We start from the raw sequence: 11,072 nt of genomic DNA, 5'->3' as shown, positions 1-11,072 counted from the left end.
AAGAACCTGACATCTTCTCTTCGTCAATCCTAAGCACCTTACATCTTCTCATCATTGCACTTTCAAGGTCTAGTGAGGGGCAAGTGTAAAGGTTAATTTAAGTCATCTATGTGGGATGCGATAGGTATAAGAGTCAAGTCAAAGGAGTGGTGGTGTGGTCCTCCAACCACGCACTATTCAGAAAAGAAGAAGCCTTGACTTCAAAGCCCACTCAAGAACATCTCTGGATGGCACTTAGGTTAGAGGCCTCATCATCAAAACCTCATAGAACCCCACTGAGCTCTCTTGCATAGCATGACATAAATGTATTATGCATATCTAAGAGGCACAAACATTGCAAGGTGCAATATTAGGTAGAAGAAGTTTTTGGGGCCCAAGCACTAAAAAAACACTTCAAGTTCCATACACAATTTCTTAGATCGTGGCAATTTGACCTTAAGATGATCCCATGATTCCACTTTCTAGGTGATTCAACATCTTCAATCACCAATCTCACTTCTACAATCTCGCGCGATCCAACCTCACCAATCTCATATCTTTGATTGTCGCTCCTACTTCTCAAATCATGATTTAACTCCACTCATTCAGCCCTCTAATGGTTGACTTTAGAGTGACAATTTGTCTTTCAAATCACCGATTGTCTCAGTCTTTGATCGACGATCAGACCCCTCAAATCATGGCTATCCAACCCTTCATCGAAATTTTGGATCATCAATTCGGCCAAGTGCCACATCAACACGGTAACATAAACAAAATTGTGTCGATTTCACCCTATCTTTAAAGTAAAGCATTTTGGTAGCACGAGCTTAGAAGCTAATTGCCTACACAAGCTCTCCACCACACCATCGAACATGCCATGCCATCTATAAAAAAATTAGATTGACTTACAATCATAGTTATAGTCAGATCGTGAGCCATAACAAGTGGATTGTCAAATAATCTTAGATCGAACGATTGCAAATTATAGTCACGCACGATTGCAGATTACATAGTGTAATTTCAACTTGGTTTTTTGAATCATTTGCACATAGTGAATTCCTTAACTAATTGTATACATTGTTGATGGGGCCAAAAATTGGTAGTCATTCAGCATAGCATTACATTTACCAATGGTTAATGCCCAGTAGTGGTGATTAAATGCCACTGGTGCAAGATTACATGTCATTACAGTAAGGATTATGTATTAAGATGATGACTGGATGAAATAAGTTGCATAGATAATGAATGCCTTACATTGACAGATAAGTAACAAGAGCTCTCCACTAGAGAGCTATTTGGAGAATTGTAGGAGATTGCCTTCTATCCCTTGAAAGGCCAAATTGAAAAGATGACTGCATGAACCCTAAGTAAGGGAAAAGGCAAAAAAGCCAATAGGATGAGAGCCAAGGGCCCCCACCTGAACCATACACACCAGCTAGAACTATACAAAGCTATGGACAGCTATCTAAAGATAACATGCCTAAAGTATGTGGATGGAGTTGTCCTCAAATTCCATTTTTGGAACCCCTCACCTTCATAAAATATGCATGTGATGTGCCTACCGGCCGAGAGTGTAGAAAAATGGCACTAGAGAATGAGCCCACAAAATAATTGGTATAGAAAATTGGATTGTTACCATTATTTGAATTACCTCCTTAGGGAATTAACTTTGTCAGATGTTGCCAAGACATATGAAAATCGTAGTAAGTCAGTGGTCATCTAGCCATTGGAAAATGCAGGCAATGAAATACATGTCATAAAGCTAACATAAGAACTAGTCATCCTTTAACCTATCAATAGTGGCCAAACAATGGGATTTCAAGAGAAAAAACAGGCTGGCTGAGAAGGCAACGTGCTTCAAGTCAGACAATAATGTTTTGTAACATAATTCTTCCAATGTGGCATGTCCAAAATCTTTCAGCCCTTTTTCTCAGTAAACCCTCTTCTATGACATGATGCCATCCGTAAGTTTTTGCTTAACCCGATGTAACTTTCTTTCACTTCCAAGGATGGAAGCAGGTGGAAGCAAGTCTAGGTAGGAAGGGATGCCACCTCAATCCGTACTCATATGCACTTTTGTAGTTCCCCACCCTAGCTCAAGTAGTTCACATTCATTAGGACCTCAATGGAAGGCTTCTTGGGCCCTTTTATCTGGCAGTTTAAGGAGTCAAACCTTTTCTCTTAAGAAGAAACATTTTCTAATTAGAAGCTTCAAAACGGCTACTTTATTCGAGTTTGAATTTTGGGGAAAAAATGAAATTTAAAATCTAGCGGACAAAACCATATCATGTAACATATCTATGGAAAGCTCTTGATGCGTAGATCACGGATCTATAATCTCCGCTCAAATCGGAGCTTGTATGTAGAAGTTATCGAGGTCCAAAAATTGTAAAATTGCCTCCCCCCTTTTTGGGGGAAAAAGTACACCCTTTGACCACTCTTACACCTCTCTTACAAACCCAACATTTCACTCCACATGGCAAACCCCCATTTGGCTATTCCTTAATCACCTTGATTAGGCTTGGGCAAATTAAAGGGCCCAAGAAGACCCCATTCACTTCCTAATGATGGCCATTGACCAACTTTTGTAATGGAAGGCTAGCCATATAAGGCTTATATATGCATAAGGGTCTATAAGTGACTTATCATGTAAGGCCTATATATGCATGAGGGTCTATTTTAGACACCCCATAAGTGTTTGGTGGTCGAGCAAATCCCTTTGTACATAAGTGACTTATCATAATGTGAAGGATACAACATCTTCTAGTGAACAAGCTTCTTCACCCTCCTTATATGATAAGTCACTTATATAAAAAGGGCAAAGCCTTTTGTATATAAGTGGCTTATCATATAAGGCCTATATATGCATGAGGGTCTATTTTAGACACCCCATAAGTGTTGGGCGGTCGGGCAAAGCCCTTTGTATATACTTTACTTATCAGGTCCCTTTGGACTATAGATACTCTTTTATCTTCCACAATGCCTTTTCATGTGGGATTACATAGCGTCCTTTTCCCATCTTGCAATCCCCACTACCTATGTGAGAATTATACCTCCAACATAAACCTCACTTGTAGACCCTTCTCAAAATAAAAACCGGGTTTTTTGTAACGTTTAAAAAATAAACTACATTAGCTAGCTACTTCATTTTCCATCCTTCATTGACACAATGACACCTTACCAATATGTGCAATAGGATGTGTAGTATCATCACCTAGTTTTTTCATTTTATTATATCTCTAAATCACTCTCCAAGTCGTGTGGTTAGAAGCACTTGAATCAACATACGATCTATCTCTAGGGTTCTGTGCATCTATAGTCGTATACCTTGGTTTTTTCATTTTTTGTATATCAATAAACCACTCTCCAAGTCATGTGGTTAGAATCACCTGAATCAACACACCATCTATCTCTAGGTTTCTATGCATCTACAGTCATGGAACTAAGCATATGTTACATCACTTCTATCTTCGCCTTGCTTGCTTGAGGGTGAATAGTTCCTTTTCTATACATCTTCTTATATGACCGAGTTTGCCATAATAATAGCACTCCATGCTATTTCTACTCTAACTATTTCTATACATCTTCTTATATGACCTAGTTTGCCATAATAATAGCACTCCATGCTATTTCTACTCTAACTTTTATACCATCCACATCGGCCTCTTTGGCTTCCCTTACCTCTACAATGGCCTCTTTCACATGTTTGTGCATTAGATTCTTATTATTGATGTCCATGATTTTTGTTTCCAAAAGGATCTACACCTCAATCTCTGCATGAAGATATATATCCACCTCTATCTGTGTCCATATAGAAGGCCTGCTCCTGAATATTTTTGAAAGATGATTTACTCCCGACATTCATCTCCTCGGTGATCATAAGGGCTCTAAGGTCTTCAAAGTTTGGGAAGTTTTCTCAAGTTTGGATAGATGTCCAAAACTAATCATAATCTTTGCTAAGCCTATTTGATGTGACTAATACAAGTGGTCGTCATCTCACTCAATGTGACTCACACCAAGTGGTCATCATTAACTGTGGAGCTCTAATAGAGGTGAGGGAATATGTAAGGCCTTTTTTCAATGAGTAATTACTAATATTCATCTTATTCCCTTGCAAATTATACAACGCTACTTCAACTGCAACTTTCTTGCTTTGGGACTTATGTTATACACCTTAACCAAGGTATCACATACATCTATGTGTCGTTTCATCCTTCATATGGCCGATCATAGTATCTGACATACTAACAAAGAACCAGTATAACACTTTGCTCACTTTCTCATGCCAAGCCTTAAAGGCCCTCACCCGCGCTTGTTGAGGTGGTATTTTCTTCCCTCAAAAGCTTGACTCCTTCTCGTTACCTGCTCCCAGTATCCTTTTTCCATGAGAAAATTTCTCATTCTAAACTTCCATGCTTGGAAGTTATTCATGTCCAACTTCTCGTTCTCACCACTCACAATCTAGAATAGCCTTGGATACATGATTGCCTACAGCAAGTTGTTAAAGGCTTTTGCACTTACAAAAAACTTGTAATCTCTAGCACAGTCACCTCCTCTGCCACTATAAGTATGTTCTACTACTACTATATGCGAACCAGTCACATAAACATGCATTCACCAATAACTTGCAAATCTCATATTCTCTACACAGACTGTCTTGCAACCAAATTTATATCATCGCAACTATGCATTAAACGATATACACAATCAAAATCAACACTTTCATAGAGCGCTTGCAAAAAACTGGTAAAGCCAAAATGAGGCCTGAAATGGCCTTGAATCTAAATTTTGAAATCATTGAGATCCAACAGATCTCATCCACACAATATAATGCATCTCTGTTTCACCCATGCGAAAGGCGGCTCAAGATGCGATAGACACTTTACTATTATGCCTACCTACTGCTCTTAACTAGTACCTCCTTGTAGAGATTTGCTTCTAAATCAAAGAGAAAGAGATGGAGTTTCCCTTACCTATGTACCTCCTTCCTTGTGCCTACTTGCTGTTCTTGACCAGTAGCTACCGATAGAGATTTGCTTCTAAATCAAAGTGAAAGAGATGGAGTTATCCTTACCTATGTACCGCTTTCTTTGCTTGCCTCTTGAGCTTTTCACATGAATCAATGCTCTGATACCATGAGAAGAATGATAGGGAGAGGGTGAGGTTGAGCTCCTTAAAGCAAACACAAACACATAAGAGTAAACAAGCACACAATAGAGATGGATGGTTAAATGTTCTTCTATTATCTTCCCTTCTCTACAACCATAAAAAGTACATACAATAGAAGAAAGTAATCTCCTAAGTACATACAATAGAAGAAAGTAATCTCCTACTAAAATATACAAAGGTCAATCCATAATGTGAACCCGACTACATGAACTCATGCTATAACTATGTCATAACTCTAGTGAACCAAAGTGGCTGTCACACATGTAAACCACTGGCGATGTATCACCCATAATCTCACCAACCATACCAATGGTATAAATACAGAGCTATCATCCTAACGTGTCACCCATATCCATACTAGTTCAGCTCAATATCTCAACAATAGTCCAATGAAGGAGAAAAGCTAGGTTGATCAAAACACCCAAAAAAAAATTGAAGTCAAAGATTATGTTCTAGTATTCAACTCAAAGCTTCAATGACACTCAGGTAAGTTTGAGCTTAGATGGATAGAACCTTACAAAATCAATGAGAGAATGGGTTTATGGACATTTCAGTAAGAGAATGGCATGTTACCCATATTCATACTAGGCTGAGCTCGATATCTCAACAATAGTACAATGAAGGAGAAAAGCATGGATTGATTGAAATAGCAAATTCAAAAAATTTTAAGTCAGAGATTATGTTCTAGTATTCAACTCAAAGCCCAAACCACACCTAGGTAAGGTTAAGCTCAGATAGATAGGAGCTTACAAAATCAATAAGAGAATGGATTCATGTACATTTCAATCGACTAGTTTGGATGAAATTAAACTTCTAAAGCCTGTAAAGGTTTTCAAACTAGGCTATATTATGAAAAAGTTGCATCAGATAATCTAATAGCACATCTGTGCCACATCACCACATGTGAAATTGACATCTCAATCCAAGATATCCCCAAAGTTTATGTAAGCATACATTGTATGGGTGTTGTCAAAAGCCATAAAAGAATACATGGGATGTGATGTCTACACATAAGTTGTTCATGCATGTCCTCCTATTCCAATATGTTCGCATTATAAAAAATGCAAATTTGATTTGCATATAGAAGTTCACTTTTATTGCCACGCACTCATATTTTATAAAGCTATCATTATCGATGCTACCATTCTGAATGCTCATGCACTGTCATTGAAAAAAGTGCAAATTTGATTTGCATATAGGAGTGCACTTTTATTTCCACTATGCTCATATTTTAAAAAGCTATCATTCTGAATGCTCCTGCACTGTCCTTGTCAATGCACAGATCGAGAGCTCGAACATGAAGAGATGTCTTGTCTACCACCAACAATTAGCCAAGTAGTTACCCTTGCAACACGCCACATTACTTTGTTGTGTTAATGAATTTGCTTATTTTTTATGCTCTTGCTTTCTTGCCCCCTTGCCATCTATGTGTGTCATGTCTGTGAGGATGACCATTGCCCAACCACAACACCTCATCTCTATAGCCGATCCACAACATCAACAATGGTTACAGAAAACAAGCCTAAAGAAATTTGCAAAGTTTGAGAGCTACCCTTGGGACACATTGGGAACACGTTGAAGTACAACATCGAGATAGAGCTACAACCACATGAATTGACAGTAAACCATTCGATCCCTAAAGCAAAGAATGAAGAGAAAGTGGAGTTTACAGAGCAACTCATGGCCGAAGCATTTTAGCTGCCTTTGGAAGGCATCACCACCACGACAGAGCCAACGTCCAATGCAGGTAGACTCTGGATAGAGGATGTCTTGCACAGAGTGTACTATGGCAATGATGGTGGTTGATCTAAACTAAATGATCTCGGTATAAAATGTTAACTACGGAACTAGTCTATATATAGTATTCAGAGTTAGTCGTATCGTAGATTGGCCAATGTCGGCCACCTTACGATCAGTCCAAATGGACCAAACCGGCTACATCATTTGATTGGAACTATATTAGGCTATAACTAAGACCTACGGTCCGGAGCACAACTTCCAAACCCATCTGAGGTCCTCTGGACACCCAAACAAGCCCCACAGCTCAAGGACAAGGTGTCCCGGGAGGATCTCCTTCTACCCAATAGTATGACCAATCGACCCACACTAATATACATCCTACCTGGCTTGATGTGCCACGTCTACATAAGTTGTATCCTAACCATATGGCCACACATGGCCAACATCCAGTGTCTAAACTGTGGACTGGCACGAGCCCGTGTGCTCAACACAATGGTTACTCCTCATAAGGGGGGCTAAAAAAATAGATCAAATTGTCACCCGCACAGTGACAATGACGAGAGTGGAGCATTGATTTCCAACAGCCACCGTGTTTGGCTTTGTTGAGAAAGCAATCAGGCACAAAATTCCCGATGCCCAGATGTGGAGAAACTTATGTAGACAATGATTGTCCATTTGGACCCCACATCAAGCTATGCATGGTCTAGAAGGGTCCGTCAAAGAACTGGCACCCACAGCAGAGACCACATCACCAACACTTATCAGCACAAGAACAAACCCCATTCTTTACATGATCAAAGCTTTGAGTGGCGAGTGTCCCTCAAAAATGATGTCTCTTTGTGCAAATTTGGAGACGATTTGAAAATTCTTAGTGACTGAACGAGTTCTTCCTGCAGGTAAGCTTAGAATCCCAAACGAAATAGCTCCATATGACTACAAAAAGCATGAGTTCTGCATTTAAAACCAACTTTCTTCAGCTATCCACCCTGTTTCTTCCATCAGCTTGTTCCACCTCTGCACTTCATCACATGTCTCCTGCTTTAGGAGGTGTGATTCAGCATGTGAAAATACATGCACTCAGCTATCAACCTGGATTGTGCAACAGTTAAGCTGTGTCTTGAAACCCATTTCCTTCATACAACACAGCACTCTTGCTGCATCATCCTCCCAGCTAGCTGCAGGATATACGTTTGCAAGCGTCACATATGCAACAGGATTTTGTGGATCAAGCTGGTAAAGATAAGTTGCAGCCTTCTCACCCTGCTCTACATTGATCTGATTTTGACAAGCACCAAGCAATGTCAAAATCAGATCCATGCAGAGCAGGGTGAAAAAGTGTGATTCAGCACGTGACAATGCATGCACTCAGCTATCAACCTGGATTGTGCCACAGTCAAGCTGTGTCTTCAAACCCATTTCCTTCATACAACGCAGCACTCTTGCTGTATCATCCTCCCTGCCAGCTGCAGCATATACGTTTGCAAGCGTCACATATGCAACAGGATTTTGTGGATCAAGTCGAAAAAGATAACTTGCAGCCTTTTCACCCTGCTCTACATTGATCTGATTTTGACAAGCACCAAGCAATGTTGCCCATGACACCTCTGTAGGCCAAAGAGGCATGTTCTTGATCAGGTCCTCAGCCTCATCGAGCCTTCCTGCTCTTCCTAGCGTATCAATAAAACAATTATAATGATCCACAATAGGTGTAAGGCCATAAACTCTGTCCATTAAGGTAAAATAATGACTGCCCTCATCTACAAGACCCGCATGGCTGCATGCAGAAAGTACAGAGACAAAGGTGGCTTCATCTGGCATTATTCCGCCTTGTCTCATCATTTCAAACACTTCAAGGGCACACTTCCCTTGCCCTTGTTGAGTATAAGCTGCAATCATGGCATTCCATGACAAGATGTTCTTCTCGGGCATGTTGTGAAAAATGTTCCATGCAGTGTCCAACATGCCACACTTGCCATACATGTTGACAAGGGCAGTGTTAAGGATGATATCCACTTCAACTCCACTATCCACAATAAAAGCGTGCAGCCACTTGCCTTCAGCTAAAGCTCCTAGATTGGCACACACTGAAAGCAGGTTAACAAAAGTGATTGCATTGTGTTCAGTCATTTTATCAAACACCATTCTTGCACCTCTCAAATCACCACATTTTCCATACATGTTGATTAGCGAACTCCCCATAACAACATCCAAGTCAAGCCCACTGGCTATGATGCGAGCATGCATTCCCTTGCCCTTTGCTAAAGCAGACTGAAGGGCGCATGCATCAAAGACATTGAGGAAGGTGACATTGTCTGGAAATGTCCCATCCTGCTGCATAAGCTCAAAGAAGTGGAGTGCCTCCTTGCCATCTCCACTTTGAACATATACAGCCATCATGGCATTCCAAGAAACTACATTTCGCTCAGGCATGGTGTTGAACACCCTCCGTGCATCCTCCAAACTGTCACACTTGCCATACATATTGACAAGGGCAGTACCCAAGACCACATCAAGTTCTAGTCCTGTGCCTACAATGAGATCATGGATAGTCTTCCCTATCGTCACAGCTGATTGGCCAGCACATGCATCAAGAATACTAATCAAGGTAACCTTATTTGGCCTCATCCTTTTGAGCTGCATTTGGTTGAAAACTTGAATAGCCACCTCTCCCAACCCTTGCTGGGCATAAACTGCAAGAAGGGCATTCCAAGACACCAGATCTTGCTCTGGCATCTTGTCAAATATCCTCTGTGCATCGTGAATGTGATCCAACTTGCCATACATTTTCATGAGAGCTGTCCTGATCATCATATCTGAATCAAACTCACTGACTGCAACACAGGCATGCATCCTCTTGGCTTCAGCAATATTTGACACACTGGCACAAGCATTGAAGGCATTAAGAAAGGTGACCTTCTCAAGAGTGACTGCTTGCTGCTGCATCTCTTTTATGAAATTAAGTGAATCTTTTGCATAACCAAGCTCAGCATTCACTGCAATCATAACATTCCAGGAGACTGCATTCCGTTCGGGCAGATTTCTAAATGTCGTCCATGCATCCTCGAAGCTGCCACACTTCCCATACATGCTGACCAAAGCTGTTCCCACCACAACTTCGGACTCAAATTCATGCCTTGCAATGAGGGCATGGATTAGCCTCCCTTCTGTGAGGGTTTCCTGAGTGCAACAGGCAGAAAGGACACTAGCAAAGATGAATTTCGTTGGGGGGACCCCTCCCCTCTGCATTGCTTTGAACAATTTGAAGGCATCTTCCGCACGGTGGCCATAGCGAGCAAATGCCCTGATCACCAAATTCCATGAGATGGGATTCCTTTGATGCAATCCATCGAAGCATGTACGGACATCATCCAGGGACCCACACCTGCCGTACACCTGCAACAAAGCATTGCCTAAGACCAAGTTCTGCTCCAAACCACATCTGACAATGCGATCATGGACGAATCTGACGTCTACAAGGGCCTTGGTGTTTCCAAACCTTTGTAAAAGAGACTCATAGAAGGCAGGAGGATGCAGGAGCCAGGCTTCCTCTTTCCCAAAGCTTTGGGCATTCGCATGCTCACAGAGTTCGTACTCGTGCGGTGCCACCTGAAACATCCACCGACGCCACGTAAGCCTACATGCCACCTGCAGGTACCCATACACCATAGAGCAGCTGGTCGTACAGGCACCATTACGCAACGCATAATGGCCTAAACCGTGCCCAACCCAATACGGCCAAGGTGTTCACATTCCGCGCGGAAACAACCTCTTAAATTTGTGCGTTACATTTATGGTAATGAGAAATTAAAAGGGTATGTGGGACAAAATTCGCTTATTAAGGCCGGTGCGCATGGAATTCAGATGGTTATACAAGCATGTGGCTAACACAAGGTGGGAACATGTGGCCGGTTTTGGTATGCGTGGGTGTGAACCAAGCTATGTCATGGAGATGATAATTCCAAAGTTGTAAGTCTCAAGCGAGCTGTGTTGAGTTAATGGGCAAGTTGATATGGATGGAGCAAGTGAGAAATGAGTGACTACTACGTGGGTGAGAAATGGGCAAGTTGATATGGATGGAGCAAGTGAGAAAGGACTAGACAATTATGGAGTAGTGTCTGGGCCTGAGGAGCAAGTTAGTGATGAGAACAACAGTTGGCTATGGGCTTCCACATTTGTGGAGATGA

The 11,072-nt window shown here is 41.3% G+C and overlaps 1 protein-coding gene across 2 annotated transcripts; it reads right to left on the bottom strand.

The window, feature by feature from the left end:
• Window positions 1-7,369: 7,369 nt before the first annotated feature.
• LOC147604005 (pentatricopeptide repeat-containing protein At1g11290, chloroplastic-like) lies at window positions 7,370-10,656 on the bottom strand. 2 transcript variants are annotated; one of them, XM_086795154.1, is made up of 2 exons: window positions 10,385-10,656; window positions 7,370-10,281 (listed from the first exon to the last, which is right to left on the bottom strand). In XM_086795154.1, the coding sequence occupies exon 2, from the start codon at window positions 10,132-10,134 to the stop codon at window positions 8,254-8,256; it is 1,881 nt and encodes a 626-aa protein (XP_086651280.1). In that variant the 5' UTR covers window positions 10,135-10,281; window positions 10,385-10,656; the 3' UTR covers window positions 7,370-8,253. The 2 variants fall into 2 exon arrangements, with proteins under 2 accessions (XP_086651280.1, XP_086651279.1); XM_086795153.1 differs by having other exon boundaries at window positions 7,370-10,652.
• Window positions 10,657-11,072: the final 416 nt, after the last annotated feature.

This window comes from Cibotium barometz, chromosome 62 (assembly GCF_041138505.1).
Source record: "Cibotium barometz isolate CiBa-2024 chromosome 62, ASM4113850v1, whole genome shotgun sequence".
In the NCBI taxonomy this organism is placed as follows: Eukaryota; Viridiplantae; Streptophyta; class Polypodiopsida; order Cyatheales; family Cibotiaceae; genus Cibotium; species Cibotium barometz.
The sequence above is the reverse complement of the archived record's forward strand: the minus strand, read 5'-3'. Positions and strand labels throughout refer to the sequence as shown.

Excerpts from the sequence above, each read along its gene's own strand:
- LOC147604005 (XM_086795153.1), bottom strand. The coding sequence starts at position 10,554 with ATGGTGTATGGGTACCTGCAGGTGGCATGTAGGCTTACGTGGCGTCGG.